Source organism: Erigeron canadensis, chromosome 2 (genome assembly GCF_010389155.1).
Source record: "Erigeron canadensis isolate Cc75 chromosome 2, C_canadensis_v1, whole genome shotgun sequence".
Lineage (NCBI taxonomy): Eukaryota > Viridiplantae > Streptophyta > Magnoliopsida > Asterales > Asteraceae > Erigeron > Erigeron canadensis.
In genome coordinates this window covers 774,897-795,991 of record NC_057762.1, presented here as the reverse complement: position 1 = coordinate 795,991, position 21,095 = coordinate 774,897, and the positions used below count along the sequence as shown (strand labels likewise).

Sequence of the window (21,095 nt, the reverse complement as noted above, 5' to 3'; positions counted from 1 at the left end):
GAATTTTCAAGGATTTCTGTAATGGGCTAGAAATTGAACAATCTTTCACTTCCGTGGCTCACCCTCAAGCCAATGGTCAAGTAGAAGCAACCAACAAAAGCATTATAAAAGGGATAAAGACCAGATTAGGGAGATGCCAAACCGGATGGCTAGATAAGGTACACCATGTGCTATGGGCACACCGAACGACCCCAAAAACTAGCAATGGAGAGACTCCGTTTAGCCTAGTTTATGGGACGGAAGTCATGATCCCGGCCGAAATCAGTGTGCCCACCCTCCGAAGGAATGCCAACCCAGAATCAAATGAGGAAGAGTTAAGGAATAAGTTGGACCTTCTCGAAGAAAGAAGAGAGGTCGCATCCAAAGAAGCAATTTACAAGAAGCAAATGGAAACATACTACAATAGCCGAATCCGAAAAGAAAATTTTCAACTCGGAGACCATGTGTTCCGAAACAATGAAGCCAGCAAGAGCGAAAAGTTAGGAAAACTAAGTGCATAGTGGGAAGGACCATATATGGTAACAGAAGCCTTCGGTAATGGAGCATACAAGCTGGCAACACTAAGCGGGGATGAGATCCCCAGAACATGGAATGCAAATCAATTAAGGAAATGTTATGTGTAAAACATTAGCCCAATTAATGTAATGAGACCATTTGTGTGAACTATGTAACGAGTCAAGATTAATGAATGACATTTCCTTACTTGATTATGAATCAACACTTGACTAAAACTAAAGTATATTTGCTTCCGCACACGCTCTGGCTAATGGAACAAAATACTTGTACCTTTTATAAAACTAAAGTATATTTGCTTCCGCAAACGCTCCAGCTAACGGAACAAAATACTTTTACCTATCATAAAACTAAAGTATATTTGCTTCCGCAAACGCTCCGGCTAACGGAACAAAATACTTTTACCTATCATAAAACTAAAGTATATTTGCTTCCGCAAACGCTCCGGCTAACGGAACAAAATACTTTTACCTATCATAAAACTTACCTATCATAAAACTAAAGTATATTTGCTTCCGCACACGCTCCGGCTAACAGAACAAAATACTTGTACCTATCATAAAACTAAAGTATATTTGCTTCCGCACACGCTCTGGCTAACGGAACAAAATACTTGTACCTATTATAAAACTAAAGTATATTTGCTTCCGCACACGCTCCGGCTAACGGAACAAAATACTTGTACCTATTATAAAAGTAAAGTATATTTGCTTCCGCACACGCTCCGGCTAACGGTACAAAATACTTATACCTATTATAAAGCTAGTGTACTTGCTTCCACACACACTCCGGCTAACGAAACAAAATACTTCAGCAATGAAAATAGTATACATTTTCGTCTCCATACACTCCCCGGAGCAAAGTAATATACTTACATTCAAAGTATATTTACTTTACACGTTCCGGACACCTGCAACTAAAAACGAAAGCATGTAACACAAACAAAATGACGATAATAAGGCCCACGACCAACATAGAAATATAAAAAGAGAACATTGTTTGATGCCAACAGAGGCTTACAGACGAAAACAGAAATTGTTCAGCGCCAACAGAGGCTTACAAATAGCATGCTTATTAGACGGACATGGGTAGCACAAATATCCCGGAAACAATAAAGGGAACATGATCAAGAGGATATGACGGCAAAGTTGGCGGCAGCAGCAGACGCAACAGGAGTCACCTCGGTAGTAGGAGCAGTGGTAGCAGTCTTAGTAGGCCAGGGAGTAGGTTCAAGTGCCACCAGTTCTGCGAAGGAAATCTCAAAGCCATTAGCCAAGCTTTTCAAGTAAGGGAAGGATGTATCAACAAGCTTCTTCCCAGCTTTCTGCAATTCTGTAAGCGTAGAGGGGTTATATCCCGGCATGTTCTCAACATCAAGCTGCGACTTCTTCGTTTCATGTTTTCCAAGTAACAATGTACGCCGTAAGCAAGAGGTTTCGTCTGCACAAAACCGATGACTTTGCCAAATTCACAACTGCCAAGTAACCTTCGCACAAACCCGGGATGAGAGTTAAGAATGGACCTCCTGTCTGCGCGCAACTCACCAACTTCTTGAGTAAGAGATTTCACTTTGGCCTGAAGATCTTTTTCAGAATCAGTAACACCCGAAAGCTCAACCGAAAGTGACTCAACCTTACTCGTCGTGTCCTTACACCGTCGCTCCCAGCTTTTCTTCTCAACATCCAAGGCGGAAAACTTTTCGCGGAGCAGCTCCAACTCTTTCTCAGCCATCTCAGTCTTTTCCTTCTCAAATTTGACATCGGCTTTCAATTCAGCAAACTTGGCCTCCACTTTATCACCATCCAGCTTCCGTAAATGAAGTTTGAAAAGAACATTTTGCTTCATCAGTTCCTCAGAATGCTCACCTACGATCTTCATCCTCCGAACATACTCAGCCTAGCGAGACAAAAGGGAGAAAAGAGATTCAAATAATAGAAAGCAAATGAAAATAATGAGAAACTGCCGACTGGACACATACCTGAACATGCATATGGCGAGTGGCGGTATCATTGGCGTAATCCTGAAAGGTTTCCTCAGAGAATCCTGACAATCTCTTCATCCGATCCAGAGCAACGACCCCTGTCACATAGTCCAATCGTTCCCCGTCTTTCCGAAGAAGGCTCCGGGAGGATATACGATCAAGAGTAAAGGTCAATGGACCATCGTCCTCTGGCAGATCAGGAATAGAAAAGTCAGGAGCCACAATATCTGTATTATGTAGAGAAGGATCGGGGTAAGGAGCATAATAACCCAGAGACACTTTCGGTCTCACTAGAAGAAGACCCGAGAAATTGCTTCTCGACATCAATAGAATAGCCGGGAAGCTTACGAAGGCTGGCAAAAGATTTACCTTTACCCGGAATGAAGTCGGGAGTCATATCGTAATCTTTTTGGGAACGACTTTTCCCACTTGAAGAACCCTTTAAAGTAGAACCAGAACTCTTTGATTTTTTGCTGCCATCACCATGAACCTTCTTCGACTTCTTAGCCACAATCTTTCCTTCTTCAATAACAACACGTTTGTTTTTCCTTTTATAGTCTTTCCTAACCCTGGCGGAGAACCCATCAGTTTCCTCAGCGGCGGCAGAAGCGACATGTTCTTCTAAAACGATGACTTCAGGACCATAGTCTGAAAGTTTCTGAGTCTCGACCTTCTTACCTTCCGGAACCTTCATCAGAAAATTAGCGGTATCATAGCCAGCATTCAAAAACGTGGTAAAATCCATCACTGCACAACACAAAGAATAAAAACAAAAAAACACGATAAGAACACTCACAAGAGAGTGGCAATAAAAATGATAGTAAAAGCCTAAAATCCATACCCTCCCCATTAAGACCCTTGATTATAGGAATGGCCGGAGAATTAATCCAATCCTAACGAAGTTTAGCAAGAAATAATATAGGCTCCGGTAAGGGCCTCCAGATGCCTGGAGCAAGAAGCAATTTCTTATACAATGATATGTTAAAACCGGCAGGAAGGATCGTATCATTCATCATTCCTTTGGTGTTAATAGTATCACGAAAAATTAGAGCGTTAGGAAACTTAGAACCTACGACGGAGGAATTCACATAAAAAAAAACTTGGATTTCCACCCTTTTTGGGAGTCCTTCACACCTTTCACTACCTTAGGACAACCGACTTTCTTTTCAATGGTAAACCAGTCACCAGCACAACCTAATTTGTAAAATCTACCGAATAAAATTACGGTTGGCTCACCTCCCTGAGCACGACACAGAGCCTCGAACATTGCTATATGAGAAGCTCCGAATGGGGTTAATTGAGAAACATGGCATTCGAAATGCTCTAACACGGCGAAGAAAAACTTAGTGAAAGGAAGACGAACGTTACCAAGAGAGAACATATGAAAATACAAAGTGATTTTACCGGCCGGAGCCATGTTAGCCGTGTCAGTCGGAAGGGGAACAGTATAACCGAGTCATAACGGAAACCTATATTTTTGCAGAAACCAAATTAAATCCTCCTGATCTATACTACAGGGAGTGATTCTAAGATCCCTTCGGCTACCGATTTACAATATATATATATATATATATATATACACACCTTACGGATCTACGCAAAAAATATGACACGGAAGCCAAAACCTACCTGTACCCAAGCCGGAAGACCTACGGATCGACAGAAGAGAGAGAGAGAGAGCAAAAAAGGAAAAGTAGAGAAAAAGGGGAAATGAAGAGCTATTTATAGGCAAAGGGATGGATACTGTAGCGGCACTGTAGCAACCGGCCGAACAGACGCGCCAGATGGATAAACGCCACGTGTAATCGCACTTTACAGCGTGGCCACCACGTGTCACGACATTAATTTTTTTAATTCCTAATTTTTAATTTTTCCAAAAAAAAAAAAAATTTCGAGGGGAGGAACACGTGAAAGTCACGTACATGTAACTTCAAAACAACACTGGAACACCGGAACATACTTAGCAAAGGAAAAACGTACCAGAATACTTTAGAGCCTAGCCTCGCGACCAAACTCACAACACTATGCTGGGGGGCTTGAAGACGTATACCCTCCGGCAACGCCTACGGAAAGCTTAAGGTTCCGGATCACTTGCTAATCTGGAACCAACAGCACTACGAGACAATGACGTCTATGCTCGTACGTTGCAGACTCGTACTGGAATCTCTGAGCTAAAGAGACAAAGTTTGTTACACAACACGACGCACCAAACAGTCTGCTAGATGGACGTCATGCATCAAGGACTGACTCTTCACTTGGTGCATATAAATAGCAGACCTTTGGCCCTGAGATTACACACACAAGATATGCTAAAACACACACACTATATACATTCATTCATTATGCTTGGTAGCGTAGAGGTTGTTTATATTTCCACACCAACTAGGAACCGCTAGCAAGTCTCGTAAAACTCCATTACGTTCTAAGCAAGATTAAACCCATCGAACTTAGGATATAACAATACACTTTTAAGCCCTGTGTAATTATATGCTTAAACAATAATAGTGAGGACCAAATGATAGGTGAATGGTGACAAGAAAATGAAAAAGTGAAAGAGGTGAGAAGGTGATGCTGATGTGACATGAAAAAATGTAAGTGAAAAGGTGAACGATTACGAATAGTTTTAGTAGTAGCGCGATTCCCACTGTGGCAACTCATCCGTTGATCTACATTCCCAGAGTGAATTATATATATTCTTGCCAAATGAAGTGCATCGCTACCCCTACCTAGCACATGAATTACATATATTGCTCCAAGAAAGAAATAACACTGTCTCCGGTTGGTGGGTTTAATGACTGATTTATAATGTTTTTGACTTTGGTGTACTCATCAGAATTTGAATCACATTTTTTACATTTATAGGGCGAATTATTTTGAAGTTTATATATATAAATAAAATAAAATTCAAGTTAATTAGGGTAAAACCTTTAGAAAAACAAAACATTGTCACCGGTTAATTAATATTCGTCATAGAACCCAATTTCGAATATATAATATATGAGACCAGATAGAAGAAAGATGATTTGTGCGATTTTCGTATTATAAAATAGCATGGTGCCCGCGCGATGCGGCGGTGGCGACGACAATGCGGTGATCACGGGTGGCGGCGACGAATGGTGGCGGCGACGATTAATAGTGTAAGTTATTGATGTAAATTTAGTTGATTATAATTAGTGTATATATTTCAAGAGTTAAGGTACTATCAATGTATTTATTTCATTAAAGGTATTTTTAAGATATTAGTGGAGGTAATTAAATTAGTAACTAAAGAATAAGATGATTTAGAAAATAAGAAAGGGGTATATAGAGTAACTTTCAACATTTTCAAAAATAGAAAAGGCTATTTTTTTATAATACTAGCATGGTACCCGTGCTATGCATCGGTGTTCGTGGTGGCGACGATGTTGGTGGGGGACGATTGTTGGTGGTAGAAGCGGCGTCGAGTGGTATAGATAATTAATGTAAAATGTAAAGAATTAATTGATATATTTTAAAAGATTAAGGACTAATAGTGTAATACATCATTAAGGGTATTTTAGACATTTTCCCCTATGTAACTTTTAACATGGGGGCTATTTGTTTATAATATAGTATAGATAGATAGAAGAAGATATATATATATATATATATATATATATATATATATATATATATATATTTTGACTAAAATTAATTACTAAGGAGATTTGGAATTGCAACATCATCCTGGCCAGATGGACTTTGACCCTATTCAATCACGAGACTTTAAACACCCATGACAAACAAAACCACATAAAATTAGAGAATGCATTTGTCGGAATACATTGGTTCTTGTTGGAATTCACACAATGCCTCTCCTCTTAAATTTTACTTTTAATTAGACATGTAGACGAACACAAATGAGACATTGTTAATGTTCGTTCGTTTTACTTAACGGACAGTTCACGAATAAATAAACGGACACAAAGTAGTATTCTTGTTCGTTCTTCAAGAAAATTAGCTCATTCAATTCATGTTCATCCTTTACCTCTTAAATGTTAATTAATGGTTTCCTAAATAATCTTTATACTTATCAACTTAATTTTTAATATGAGTAATTATTTCTTAATTCTCAATTCTATGGACAACATAAAAACATGGTTTCTGTACAATCTTATTGATTGTTGTTAAGGATCACTTGATGCCGTAAAAACTATCATATATAATCGAAAACAATCAGAAGATATATATCGTTACCACTTACCCCGGACACTCTTGCTCGTACATGCATACTAATTGTTTCTGAATTGTACGTGGCTCACAATTTATTTCCTTGAATAATGTTGTTAATAATTCTCCTGTGTACGTGTCATGTATGTTTCCATTGTATTATTTTATTATTATTTATAAATTTCTTTCTTGCATTGAACAAGAGATGTAGGTTAAGTTATATGACATTCAATTTGGGTAAAATTCCATTATGAGGCAAACTATATATCAAATGATTCGTCTTAAAATAATTAACTTTTCCTTAGAGAGAGAGAGATAGATATATAGATATCATTAGATAATATACATATATACATCATATTGGTCTGGAAATTATTGAAAGTGGTGGGAAATATAATGTTGACTCCTCATAGTCCAAAATTGTATTCCAGCCCATAACATCAAAATCAACTTAAATATATATAGTTTGTCCATTTGTTTGCAAGTGAAAATGTTTCTTTATTTTTTCTCAAACAAGTCGATCAAAATACACAATATTAAGCTTTTAGCGGTTTCCTACTTAACCATGGGGACCGTATAAAAAGCCAGATAACATACACACTATTTAACAACATTTTGTTATCACAATAAATACACCAACAGATATGCATATATGAAAGATTATTATTGTTGTTGTCTTTCATGTAAAATAAACATCACACATCACATTCATTTCAAATCATATATATATAAGATCACACATGCATGTAGGGTCTCTCTCTGTGTCTATATATATAGTTTATGATCGACATTAATTAACGAAAATTATTTATGAATGTATCATACTATCATGTGTGTACGTACTTTCTTACCTTTCAAAAACAAAATAAAAATGTGTGTACTTTCTTTGTAAGGGAGGTTGTGCTTTGGGCCATGGAGTAGCCTTCTTACAATATCACCACGGGAGAGTTTTTCGGAAGTTTTCGAGTTGGGCCCTAATTGCCATGGGCATGATTTCTTTTTTCTCTACAGCCCAGCTTATAATGTGTCGTCACCAATCTCGTTTCATGACATGACGGACTGTGACATTGACTAAACGATGGCTTCTTTCATTTTTCATTTTTTCGCGATTGAAACTTGAGTTATATGAAGGTTATAAGTTTAAGACCCGTAATTGTTAACAATATTTTTATTTTTATTTTTGAAAGATATGTACTAAAAATATTTAAGTTTTATGTTCAAGCATCAATGTATAACCGGCCCACAATAAAATGAAAAAAGTTTTGCTAAACAAAATTTTATAAAATGAGGTTTAGGTGCATTAAATAATTGTATACTTATCGTAAAATTTCTGAGGTAAGTTTTTAATATGGAAGATACAATTTTTTTATTCATATTAAATACAATCCTTAAGGCTGCATTAAGCATTTCCAATTAAAAAAAAGAAAAATAACTTCCATAGTCAAATTTTTTGAAAAAAAATATCAAATTATCCAATTTTTTTTTTTTTTTTTTAATTTTCACAAAATACCCAACAAAATTGCCATAAAATACAAAATTCGTATAGAGATTTTCTAAATCGCATACATATTATAAAGATTGCAATGAGATTGTAAAAATTGAAATGATATAATGTAAAATCGCAATGAGATTCTTAACTTCTTTATGATCGAGATTTATAAGTTTTTTATGAGATTATAAGTTCTTTATGAATTTATAAGTTCTGTATGCGATTTACTTGTTCTATATGTGATTTATAGGGTTTTTTTATGCGATTTACTTGTTTTATTATGTGATTTGTAGGGTTTTTTTTATGCGATTTACTTTTTTTTTTGTGATTTATAGGTTCTTTGTTCGATTTATATGTTCTTTATGCGGTCTATAAGTTTTTTATGGTCTTCACAGTGTACAACAAGATATAAATCGCATAAATAACCAATAAATCGCATAAAGAACTTACAAATCTTATAAGAAACTTAAGAATCTCATTACGATTTTACACAATCTCATTGCGAATTTGATAATCTATATGCGACTTAGAGAATCTCTATGCAATTTTTGGGTTTTATTGCGATTTTTGTTGGTTATTTTATGAAAATTCAAAAAATGTCGGATAAATTAATATATCTTTTAATATTTTAGGAATTTAGGTTATTTTCTCTAAAACAAATAGTTACAGAATTAAATTATATGATTAAGTCTATAATCTGTCTATGTATCATCAATTTTAACTAAAAGATTTTTAAAAATAATTGTCATGTGGCAACTTCATTATCTCTCAAATAAAATCACATCAAACTATAACATTATGAAATTTTAATGTAATAACAATGATTTATTATTATTATTATTATTATTATTATTATTATTATTATTATTATTATTATTATTATTATTATTAAAACTTCTTTTATATTAGAAATTTATAGAGTTTACAGGAAATTAGTGGTACCGAGATATTATTTGGGCACCTACTTCTTCTAGCTATAGCAAAACTAACCATACTAAATATATGAGCGGCAACATGCGCACCAATATCTTGAGTCATGGAGTACTGTCATATTCGCTTTAGTAAAGTCATTGCGTCCTTTTTAAGTTCTCTAAAAGTAGAATATGAAAACGGCGTAGAAATTCATATCCAATAACAGTACACTTAGCCTCATACTAGACGCATTTATGTTGTGCAACCTCTGTCACCGCACGGGCTGACACATAGTCAGCCATACCAGTTTGTGTCAAGGGTGAAGACCCTGTCAAATCGATGCATACATCAAGCCCCCTGTCTCATGAGTAAAACAATATGCCAGCTGGACGTAAAGGGTGTCTCTTTCTCCGTATTTATCCGGTGGATTACTAGTTGCAAGTTGTTCAATGATAGACGTACATTTTTCCTATTGCGGTAAAAGTTTTTGTGAATCCAATATCATGACCCTCTTGAAAATACTCATATCTAGAATTAATATCATGCGCCATTATAAAAATTAACGTTTAGGCATACGATACATTTCTTAAAAAAACTCTTCGACATATTTTTCTTCTTTACAAAAATAGTTACCATCTTTCAGAACCTTTCTAACGATCGCGAAGGACTACTCTACGCTTCGACCTTGTCGTATCGTGGTTGTCGTATTTGTTGATCGCGTTCACATAAAGCTCAGAGGGCATTATCGTTAGACCACTCGAACGATTCATTTAACAATATACTCTTATTAATTCGTTTTTCATTTATAAAAGTGATTTTTTTTTTAAAGTGGAGGTGTTATGAAAGTGTTTGAAATGAATGTGTGGATCAATATTGACAATGGAAATTTTGAGTTAAAAAAAAACCCATAAAGAGTCGTGTGCGTGGGTGCAAATGAATATGCACGCTCCCCTCGTTCATATTCCCGTGGTAAAGTTTACTACAAAATTAACAGCACACTGCACCCCGCTATTGACGGCGGTGTTACCATGTGGTGTGGGGCCAACGTCACGAATATATAAAAACGCAATCCGTATCCCCACCATTGTTTTTTGGTATCTCGACCACAACTACTATTTGCAGCGATAGTCGCTGCAAATAGTGTGGGTCCCCTGTGTGTAATGGTAAATCTGGCAAAGTAATAGCGGGCCCCCTGTTAGTAATTGCTGCAAATAGTTGGATATGGACAAAACACTACTATTTGCAACGATAATCGCTGCAAATAGTGTGGTTGAATTACCAAAAGTTTGGTCGGGATACCAGGTGCGTATAAAAATCTAGTTGTATGATAAAAGTCAATTTATATAGATGAGGGTAGTATAATAATGGATTGAGATCTTTTAAAGTTGTTCATAACTTTATTGGTAAATTTGTTAATCCTAACCCTTTAATTAAAATCAAGGGTCAACATTTAAAGCTGATCCTTTGAATTTTGACCTTTGATTTCAATCCAAATGTCAAAATGCAACAACTTTAAATAATCCCCATCCATAATAATAAGAGTATCCGATAGCTTTATAAGGCTAAGGGTAGTGGGGCGAGAGACCCCCTAATTTCGCCCAAATATCGCCCTCCACACCACCCTTATTGTCGATTGAGCCCAAATCACCTTCCAGGCGAAAAATATATTTCGCCTAAAAATTTATTGTGAGTGTGCCTTGTTTTATGTGTGTGGCCAATCAAAAGGCTAGTTTTGCTCCCATTTCGCCCACTACACCCCCCTTTTTTTCTAACAAATTCTTGATAATGACATGACGTCACATGGCGGGTATTCTCACCCTTTAAATATGCCCCATTCCGGATAGTGTGAAAAAAAGTAAAGCAAAATAAGAAAAATAGGGGCATCTGGCTGGTTCCATAAGGGGGAGAAAGAGACAACATTGCTTTGAACACACCTTTTTACTATTATAAAGATATTTCAATAGGAAACACACAAGATACAGACAGACAGGGAGAGAGAGAACAAAAGAAAAGAAAGTGGTGGTAGCTATTCATTCATTCTTGATCCATCATACATCATCATCAGCACATATTCCTTTCCCTCCCTCTCTCCCACTATCTTTATATAGTTTCATATATAATAATAATAATAATAATATACATTGCGTACATGTATATCTTCTTCTTGTTTTTTTATTTAAAGTTTTGCGTGACATAGCTTTATTTATTTATTTATTTATTTCTAGTACATAAATAGATAGATATATATATATTAAGAAACTTATAAGATCGAAGAGATGAATCACAAAGAGCATCATCCTCATCAGTCAACTAATCAGCCACCTGAGGTTCGTACATTTCTTCTTTTTATCCTTTAAGTTTATATACATATGTTGAGGTGTGTGGTGGGTGTATGTTGCAGGTGTTATGGGGCACAGCCGTAATGCGAAAATGGCTAAATCGAACATCTAAAAAATACAGTGCTGATCCCGAGGAGGAGGAGGAAGATGACGGCTGCGATACTACCATCCAATACGTTGGCGAAGGTCCCCCCCCCCCCCCCTTTCTCTCTTCTTTGTCCTTTTTTTTTATTATTTATTTATTGAATTATACTGTATTTTATAGATATGGAAACATGTACGAGATATGGTACTAGCTGTTATGCTTAATGATCAGTTAAAAAAGATTATCCTATCCTCGTATATTTTTTTTCCTTCTTTCTTGTTTTTTATATTATAACGGCCATTATTAATATCATTAATAAATGTGTTAGCAAGAGGCTGGAAGAACACAAGCAACAAACAATATCAACAATACAAATACAATCAAGATAGTATTGAAACTACACCAATCTCAACCAACAATTGATACTATAACTACCATCAAATATATATCAAAATAATATAATTATATGCTTCCCTGGAATTATTAATTGAATAAACGAACAACGGTTCATTATTGATCCAGTAGCCACCGGTTAATTTTAGAAATAATCCAATAAGCTGTTCAAAAAAAAAAAAAAAAAAAGGTTTAGCAATTATCCAATAAAAATAAATTAAAATAATAATCCTTTCCTATGTTCATTGCCTTCCTTCCACGCATGCTGCCCGAAAAACCATATATATATATATTTACTTATATTAGATATATATATATATATTTTTGAATCACTTTTCATTTTCCAGCAGCTGCTACATATAAATAATATAATATTATTGGCCGTGATTTTCAATGATATGTCTTTGACCGGCCGAGAGAATTGAAAAACCAAAAGGTAAGATTATATAACTACCCCGGCCCCCGGCATGCCGAATTTATAATAATGATGATGGTGATGATATTATTCAACGATGTAACTAGCTTAAATAGCTTGTTTAATTAATAACTAATTAATGAAATGAAATCATCATTATAATAGTTAAAACTATCACAATCTCACAATCACACTCACACACCCAGATATATAGAATAAAATGAATTAATTCTTTTTGTTGCAAGTGGATATGTATAAATGGATGGCTATAATTAAGTGCAGTGTACGTGTGTGCGCACTACTGTACGTACTCATCATAAATATATATTATTCACTTAATTATTTTCTAAAAGAAAATGATTAATCCTTCTAATCAAATAGCCTAATAATTCTCCTAACTATGAGATGATGTCATGTGGAAAATTCATGGGGTAAGATTAGGAAAGAGAATTAGTGGATACCACATGTCACCTTCTTAATGTATTAAGAGGATTATTAGGCTATTTGATTAGGAGGATTTATCATTTTCTTTCTCAAACTCTTTATCTATCTAGTATGTACCTGCTACTTACTCACACAGTAATTTAATAACTTAAAAGGGAAATGATTAAGCCTCTTAATTTAGTAGCCTAAAAATCTTCCTAACTTTTAGATGAGGGCATGTGGAAAAATCAGGAGGTGAGATTAGGAAAGAGAATTAGTGGTATACACATGTCACCATTTAAAACTATTAGTAGGACTTTTAGGCTAATTTTTTAAAAGGATAAATCATTTTTAACTTAGAATATATATATATATATATACACACTCTCTCATGTACTAGCGCAGTGCACAAGGGAAGGCCGGCCACTTGGTGATATTTTTTTTTTGAAAAGTAAATTTTATTATTAACATCTCCTGCAAACTTTGCACGGAACAAATTACAACCACTTACAGTAAGAAATATACAAAATTATACAACAAATTTGTACAAATCTTCCCACACGGCGGAATGACTTTTCCTTGTACAAATAACATTTGTGCGAGAGATAACCAAGAGACATTGTCTCCTGATGTTTTCCATACACACTTTAGCATTCTCGAACCTTGTCATGTTACTCATCCTCCAGGTGCTCCACTTGGTGATAGTTAACTACTACTTTTTGTTTCGTTGATCGTTTTTTCTATAGATTAAAATTAATTAATGGTCATTATATTCTAAGATAAAGTTTATAATTAATAATGACCACGTGAATTGTATTCTAAGTTTAAATGTAGTGTCAATAAACGAATTGTGGATTAAAATGATTGATGGGTGACAGCGACGACGATTGTGGCGTCGGTGGTGGAAGTGGCAGTAGTCGTGTAGTTATCAATGTAAAAGTATTAATGTAATATGAGTATCATAGTTATCTCTATCTCTATACTGAATAAAAGACAATTGTCTTTTAAAAGTATTTTTAGAAAAAATGTAATGTGGTAAGTCTACGTTTTTTCTTATAAACTCTTTATTTTAATTATGATATCATAAATAATTTACAATATTTTTAATTAAAAATAGCTCACTAAATACTTATTTAAAGTTACTAATCTTTTATTACAAACAAAATTTTTTTTTTTATAATTATTATGTTATTCAATTCATCATTTGTATATCGATCAATAATTAATGACATAATTTACATGCATATTTTATAGGTTTTATAATTTTAATTAAAACGTCCGGGTTAAACCCGGATAAATTTGCTAGTTTATGAATTAATGGTAGATGTTGTAAATTAAATTTATTATTGGTATTATATGTATTTGATGTAGATGTAGATAGTATATAATATTTTAAATAGAGATTTAAAATAATAAATAAAAATGAAGAGACATCTTGGACTATTAACAATTTATTTATGAAAAATAGAGGAAAGTAAATATTTGTAGTATAAACATAGATATAAAGGAAAGTAAATATTTATAGTATAAACATAGATATAAATGTGGGTTTTGATAAAGGCTTTTAAACATAGATAGTATATATCATAAAATTTGAGAGGACTTTTAATCTGGAACTTTTTGTACATTTAAATTAATTTTTATCTACATTAATTAATCAATGTCATCCCAAAAATCTAAACACCCATTCCTTCCTTCCTTTGTATATAGTCGGTTGGTGAGAAATAATTATCCTTGTGTTTTTTAATTTTTATTTCTATTGTTCTTATTTATCTATTTTACAGAAGAGTCTTGTGACTGGCCAAATGAATCTCGATATAAACAAGGAGTTGATTTCCAGAGTGATCCCAATGGTACCTACATTTTGTCCTCTTTTCTCGTTCCTTTGTTACATTACATGTACTAATTAGTACTAAATTACAGAACTAGATACGTTTACTACTTTACAATCATCAAGTCTTAATACTAGATGCGCTTGATAGTTCGATCAACATTGTTGTTTTAAAGATTTTAGTAGCTTTTAACCTGTAGTCGATAATCGATGATTTAACTTGTCTTTAGTGATGAAACCAGGATTTTAGGTCTTGGATGGTCAAACACTTTACAAGATACTAATAAGTATTTGATTTAAAATAAACCTGTACCTTAAGTTGAGCTAGGATGAGCATATGGATTCTAAGTTTGTCTTGTTGGGTGCAATGTGCTTAAAAACGGTTTGAACCAGTCCGTCCGACCAGGTTCCACGGAGGTGCTCGTTTTTTGCCCTTTTTTATGCGATTCTTTTTTTCTGTAACAATTTAATTACTGTTTCTGTGAATTTGTGTATACTTAATGTTATTTTATGTTGATTGTAAAGTTTAAAATTTATATTTTGTTATGAAATACCTATTCGGTATTATTTTTGACTATTTTTATTGGGTCGTAGTAACAAGTTTAGTAGCATATTTATATAAAAATAATAAAAAATAGCCACCACCAATCCGATCGGTTTGACCGGACGCGGGGCGATTTTTCGTTCACTAAAAAACCGTTTTATAAAACATTGGTTATAAATAGCGAGATGCTAGAAGTATATCGAGACGTATAGCTCAATTGCTGTTAGTTATTTAAGAAACCATGTGCTCTCTCTTTATTTATAAAAGAATGTTACCACATCATCTCTTGCTGCCACATTTTATGCAAGAGGTCTATTAATCACTCTATAAATGCTTATAATTGAGAGACCATGTGCTTTTTTAATTTCATATTTAATCAATGCCACCAAATTGGTCATATATACTTTGACTAGAGTCTGTATGTATACACACTCTATAAGCCCCTCATTTCATCAACAAAGTACTTCTATTGATTGTACATCTACTTGATAGTTGATATGGTCTTATTTTATCTTTATCTTTTTGGAGATGTTTACATGAGGGAACATGCATGTTAAAATAGGATATTGGGTGTTTAATCATAGAAAACTTATGTAAGTTTGAGCTTATGTTTCCCCCCAAGTTTAGTTTGGCGCAGAAACCTTTTAAGACCTAATTGAAAAAATAAATTTTCTTTTCATTAGCTACTTGATCTAGCTTTTGAAATGTAACCGGAGCTTATGAAAATTTTTACTTAACATTCCTTTATAGTTGGCTGTATTTTATATTTTGAGATTGATTTACGAGTAATTTGTTTGCCCAATTTTATAAGAACCACGAGAACTCTTAACTATGTATTAGATCACATGTTTTTAAAGTTCATTTACAGGTGAAACGTTATAAAACCTTATATATGGTCGTTTGACATGTTTGACATGTGAATGAACTTTTAAAAACGTGTGATCCAATACATAATTTAGGAGTCCTCACTAACCATGCAAAAAAAAAAGAGTTCTCGAAATAAGGGAAGTCTATATATATATATATATATATATATAACTTTGGTTACATTGCTAAACACATTTATATAGACAAAAGTTTTACCAAACATAAAACATACACCCAATGGCGGAACCAGAACCGGAAGTGACCGGTAGCACAATTTTTTTTCCACTAGCATTGTATCGGCATAAAGTAACGATAACGACTAAATTGTTACGATTTTTAGCATTTTTTAACAGATTTTTGTCTATTTTTAATGAATTTTTTGAATTTTTGGCATTTTTAGTAGTTTTTCTTTATTATTTAGTTGTACAGATATATCATTATAAGTGTTATTGATAAAAAATGTTTCAAAAGTTTAAAGTTGGTTACAAGACCGGTATCCCATATTTATTTGACCCGTAGCACCAATAAAAAATACATCATTTTTCGAAAAATTTTAATTACATGAATTTAGCGGACCCGTAGCCCGGGCTACCCCTTGTGTCAATGTAGTTCCGCCCCTGCATACACCTTATTGATTCACAAATCCATAAATGATTGTGATGATTCAAAGTTACAAGCTACTAGTAAATCTTAGTGATCTATTCTTTTTTACAGCTTGGGGTCAATTAATGTGTAATCTTTTGTAGATTATATAATCTCTTTTGGTCTTCAGGAGCTTTTCCCAGGTTGAGAAGACGAAAGTCGGAGACATGTAGAGCACAGTACATTGATGCAAAAGAACTCAAGTGCGTTGTCCTTTCCTCATGAAAATATTCTGTACACTGTTATTTGGCTACCACTGGCATCAAATTGATTAATCTGATACTGTGTAGTTTTTCTTGCTTTCTTGTATTATACAAGAATATCAGTTAGCACTTGGAATGTTGGAGGAAAACTTCCACCAGAAGACTTGGACATAGAAGACTTGCTTGATGTTAACAATCCCGCCGACATATATGTGATTGGGCAAGTCTTCCCTTGTAAATAATGTTTTGTTCTTTATATGCTATCAAGAATTACGGTTAGAACTATACTTTGTGCTCAGTTATGAATATATTATATTTGCTTTGTTGTCTTGTTAATTTCTGGCCTTTAATCTTGGTAGGTCCATTTGCATAATGTATAATTGCCAATTTTCAGTTTTCAGGAGATTATACCTTTAAATGCTGGCAATATTTTTGGAGCTGAAGATAATCGTCCGGTCCCAAAATGGGAAACTGTCATTCGTAGGACCCTAAATAAAGTTCGACCTGAAAATTCTAAATTCAAATGCTACAGTAACCCGTCTTCTCCATCAAGGTTTACACCATCTGATGATGCTCCAGATATAGAAGATGAAGTAATGCTAGAAAGTGATAGTGAAGGTGAGGAGGAATTCCACCCGTATGTGGAATCCAACTTCAATAATCTTACAGATTGTCCAGCAGGGCTGAACGGAAGTTTGAGCACACTATCGTGTATGCAAGATGGAGGGGACTTGGAAAAACGGTTCTCTGCTCAAAAGACATTGGACAAGGTAAAAAGCTTTACAATTCAAGAACCTGAAGAAAATGTAAAAGTATCAACTCTGATTAATAGCAGAAAGTTAACCAGAATAGTTAGTGGGACTGAAAGGATAGGGTTGTGTTGGCCTGAGCCACCATTGGATCTGTTAGCTCAGTGTGTATCAGAAACACCGAACCTCTTGAAATCGGTTAACTCATTTAAGGCTTCTAAATCTTTTAGAACCTTTGCTTCTTTCAAGTCACATATAAGTTCTGACACTCGAGTCATACCGGAGGAAGCTTTTCTTGCTGAGCTGGACCTTGATTCTACCATGTACCGGAAAAGAAGATCCCCATATGTAAGAATTGTAAGCAAGCAAATGGTTGGAATATTTATCACCATATGGGTCCATAGACGTTTGCGGAAGCATATCCAAAATGTCCACGTGTCAGCTGTTGGCGTTGGTGTAATGGGGTACATAGGTAACAAGGTCTGTTTCTTTCTCTGTGTAATTTCTAAAGTTGACTGTCATTCGGCAATTCTACCGGAGGGAATTGCATATATAGCCAATACTATTTACGAGCACTTCTATTTTGGGTAGGAAACTTCTGTTTTTCAGTTTGCACCCATAAAACATTGAAATCTCTATAAGTTCTGATTGAAGGTAGTCTTACCTAACTATCCATTCAATATGATTACTCTTGCAACTAACTTTTCCGTGATTTTAACTATGTTGACTTTCTGTGTTTGGAAACGAGTTACGTTACAAGATTACCTAAATCAATTTTCATAAAGTACTAAGATTTGTTTAGGTGATACAAATTTATTTTCCCAAAATAGAAATGCGGCTAAGTGCATTATCTTTTTATGTATTTCTCCTGTTCTATTTCTCTATTTTAAGAAAGTATTTAGCTAGAAGGTGTTTTGAGTAATTTGCAGACACTGCAAGTATTTTGTTCCTTTTTTCTTAACTTAATCTACGACTTTTCACTCTTTTAGGGCTCTGTGTCGGTGAGCATGTCAATATATCAGACACTCTTCTGTTTCATATGCACTCACTTAAATTCTGGAGAAAAGGACACTGATATAGCTAAAAGAAATGCAGATGTTCATGAAATACATAAAAGAACACATTTTAACTCAAGCTCCTACTCTACTCTCCCCAAGAGGATAGAAAACCACAAGTAAGGGACTACTCTCACAAGTTTGTAATTGTTCTAACAGCAACTATTCAGCAAACTTCTGTTTTTTCCTGCCATTTCAAGCTCATCTTATTAAATACTCTTTATATGTTTCCAGTCGAATTATCTGGTTGGGTGATCTTAATTACCGTCTCAATTTGTCATATGAGAAGACGTGTGACTTTATTTCCAGGAATGACTTGTCCAAGTTGTTAGAACGGGATCAAGTAAGTTGCTATATCTTACTCCTTCCTTGTACTTTTACCATCATGACCTTATTCCATACAAGTTCTAGTTTCACTTTTCAGAATTACACTTTTCCTATGATCCACATCCGCTGATGTTTTAGTACAAGGCTCCAAGCAACTGAACGTGTAATTTACAAGCTCATTAAACAATTATGAATTGTCATATGAGATGTTATTAGTAGACACAATCTATACAGGTGTAACCCGCAGACAATGTAGGCTGGGATGTCTTAATATTTAATCTATTTACAGAAACGTAGTGTGTGTTTTAGTTAGCTTTATAATTATAACTAGATGGCCTTTGCAGGCAACTTCATCAGACCATTTGCAACAAGTACATTTTTTGACATCTTGATCTTTCTTACAGCTCGTACGAGAGCTGAGAAAAGGCCGTGCATTTGATGGATGGTCAGAAGGCATTATAAATTTTCCCCCAACATACAAATACGAGCCAAATTCAGAAAGATATTGTGGTGAGGATCCTAAAGCTGGAAGGCGAACTCCAGCATGGTATGCATCTCAAAGCTTTTGTCTTTAGCAACAGTGATCACAGAAACATTAATCTCATATCGTCAATTCAATTGGTATTCTCATTTCTGTTATTGCAAGGTGTCAACCTTGCAATAACAGATCTGATCAGATCCTGGTGAAACTTGGTCTGATTGGTTTTTGTTTTTCAGGTGTGATCGCATTCTTTCGTTTGGGAAAGGAATAAGGCAGCTGAGCTACAGAAGGTCTGAACTTAAACTCTCTGACCATAGGCCAGTGACTGCGTTATACATGATAGAGGTCGAAGTTTTCTCTACAAGGAAGTTAAAAAAGGCCCTCGTATTCACCAATGCAGAGATTGAGAATGATAATATCATCACAGGATTGGGGGTAGATGTTGGTATAACCTGCTTAAGATTAACATAGGTTAGTAGCTTATATTCTTTCAAAACATACACATATCACCTTTGAGTATAAGCATTCAAGAACATTGCTTGCGATAAGTTGTGCGGGTTCTAACTTCAAATATGATCTCCAATGAATATGAAACTACCATGGACTTGTGTTCCATGGCAAGATGTGTATGGGTAGCCAAGCCACATGCACAGGTTCAGATGTGCTACCCTCAGTTGAGTTGACTCAAACTTTAAGGATTCGCTCCGAAGGGTCGTGATTGTGCTTTACTAGAAATTTCTCAATCGCGTCTCTACTTTATAATTATATACAATATTATCATTTTAATTTAAATGAATTAATTTACTCTATAAATCCTCTTGCATTTTTTTTAAAGTATCTCCATTATGCATCCCTTTACATAGATTGCCTTTTCTTAGATATTGTAATTGTACACCAAACTGTTTGTCACGTTGCGTGAGTATTCTTCTAGTTAACCTTGTAAGCCTATAGTTTTCCAATTCTACATGATAAGCTGAATGATCAAGTTGAACATTTTTCGTAAAGTATATAAACAACTTCACTACTTTGACCCGTTATTATTGGTATATGATATCCAAGATATGTATATGACTATAACAAAAAACCAGATTCATAATTGAGATCTAACCAAGATCCTAACCGGCTCCGTTATAGCCGAATCAAAACTGGATCATATTAAAAAGTCCTAAGCTGACTAAGTTCGGTCTCACCCAGATTATATTATAAGAACCTAAAAAACTTAACAAGTGTTTTTTGTTGGGTTTTTCGTCATCAAATCTATACATTACATTATGACTAAAATAACATCTCCATTTGATATATTTAGAAACCCTTATTAATTTATTAATTATATTTTCTTTATTAGTTTGGTCAAACCCCATTCTTATACAATTATCTTTTATAATTATCAATTTAATTTGTTATAACATATAACTTATAATTTATAATTATGAAAAATAATACTCTATACATCTCATTTTAATTGTCCAAATTTAACTTGTCTAAGTATTTTACTTTTAATTTTGTTTGTATTTTATAGCATTTGCTACAAGATATATGAATGGTTTGAGTTTTAAATATATTTTTCATTGATATAAATTTCATCAACTATTATATAACACAAATAAAGATATTTACGTAAAAAGACTTAAAAAGTCAAAATATGACATTTAAAATGG

General features: G+C 34.3%; 1 protein-coding gene and 1 long non-coding RNA gene across 4 annotated transcripts; one reads left to right on the top strand and one right to left on the bottom strand.

The window, feature by feature from the left end:
* Positions 1 to 11,299: 11,299 nt before the first annotated feature.
* LOC122586800 (type IV inositol polyphosphate 5-phosphatase 3-like) lies at positions 11,300 to 20,250 on the top strand. 3 transcript variants are annotated; one of them, XM_043758785.1, is made up of 10 exons: positions 11,300 to 11,410; positions 11,485 to 11,608; positions 14,523 to 14,591; positions 16,753 to 16,825; positions 16,941 to 17,045; positions 17,220 to 18,054; positions 18,564 to 18,748; positions 18,864 to 18,972; positions 19,361 to 19,503; positions 19,674 to 20,250. In XM_043758785.1, exons 1-10 carry the CDS (start codon positions 11,360 to 11,362, stop codon positions 19,906 to 19,908), a joined length of 1,929 nt encoding a protein of 642 aa, XP_043614720.1. In that variant the 5' UTR covers positions 11,300 to 11,359; the 3' UTR covers positions 19,909 to 20,250. The 3 variants fall into 3 exon arrangements, with proteins under 3 accessions (XP_043614720.1, XP_043614722.1, XP_043614721.1); XM_043758787.1 differs by lacking the exons at positions 11,300 to 11,410; positions 11,485 to 11,608 and having other exon boundaries at positions 16,949 to 17,045; XM_043758786.1 differs by lacking the exons at positions 11,300 to 11,410; positions 11,485 to 11,608 and having other exon boundaries at positions 16,913 to 17,045.
* On the bottom strand, positions 11,872 to 12,463 carry LOC122586801. Its single transcript, XR_006322076.1, has 2 exons — positions 12,355 to 12,463; positions 11,872 to 12,064 (listed from the first exon to the last, which is right to left on the bottom strand). It is a non-coding gene; the product is annotated as an uncharacterized LOC122586801 (long non-coding RNA).
* Positions 20,251 to 21,095: the final 845 nt, after the last annotated feature.

Coding starts and splice junctions, on each gene's coding strand:
- LOC122586800 (XM_043758785.1), top strand. CDS start 11,360: ATGAATCACAAAGAGCATCATCCTCATCAGTCAACTAATCAGCCACCT. Junction 11,411..11,484: donor CAACTAATCAGCCACCTGAG/GTTCGTACATTT, acceptor TGTATGTTGCAG/GTGTTATGGGGCACAGCCGT. Junction 11,609..14,522: donor CATCCAATACGTTGGCGAAG/GTCCCCCCCCCC, acceptor TCTATTTTACAG/AAGAGTCTTGTGACTGGCCA.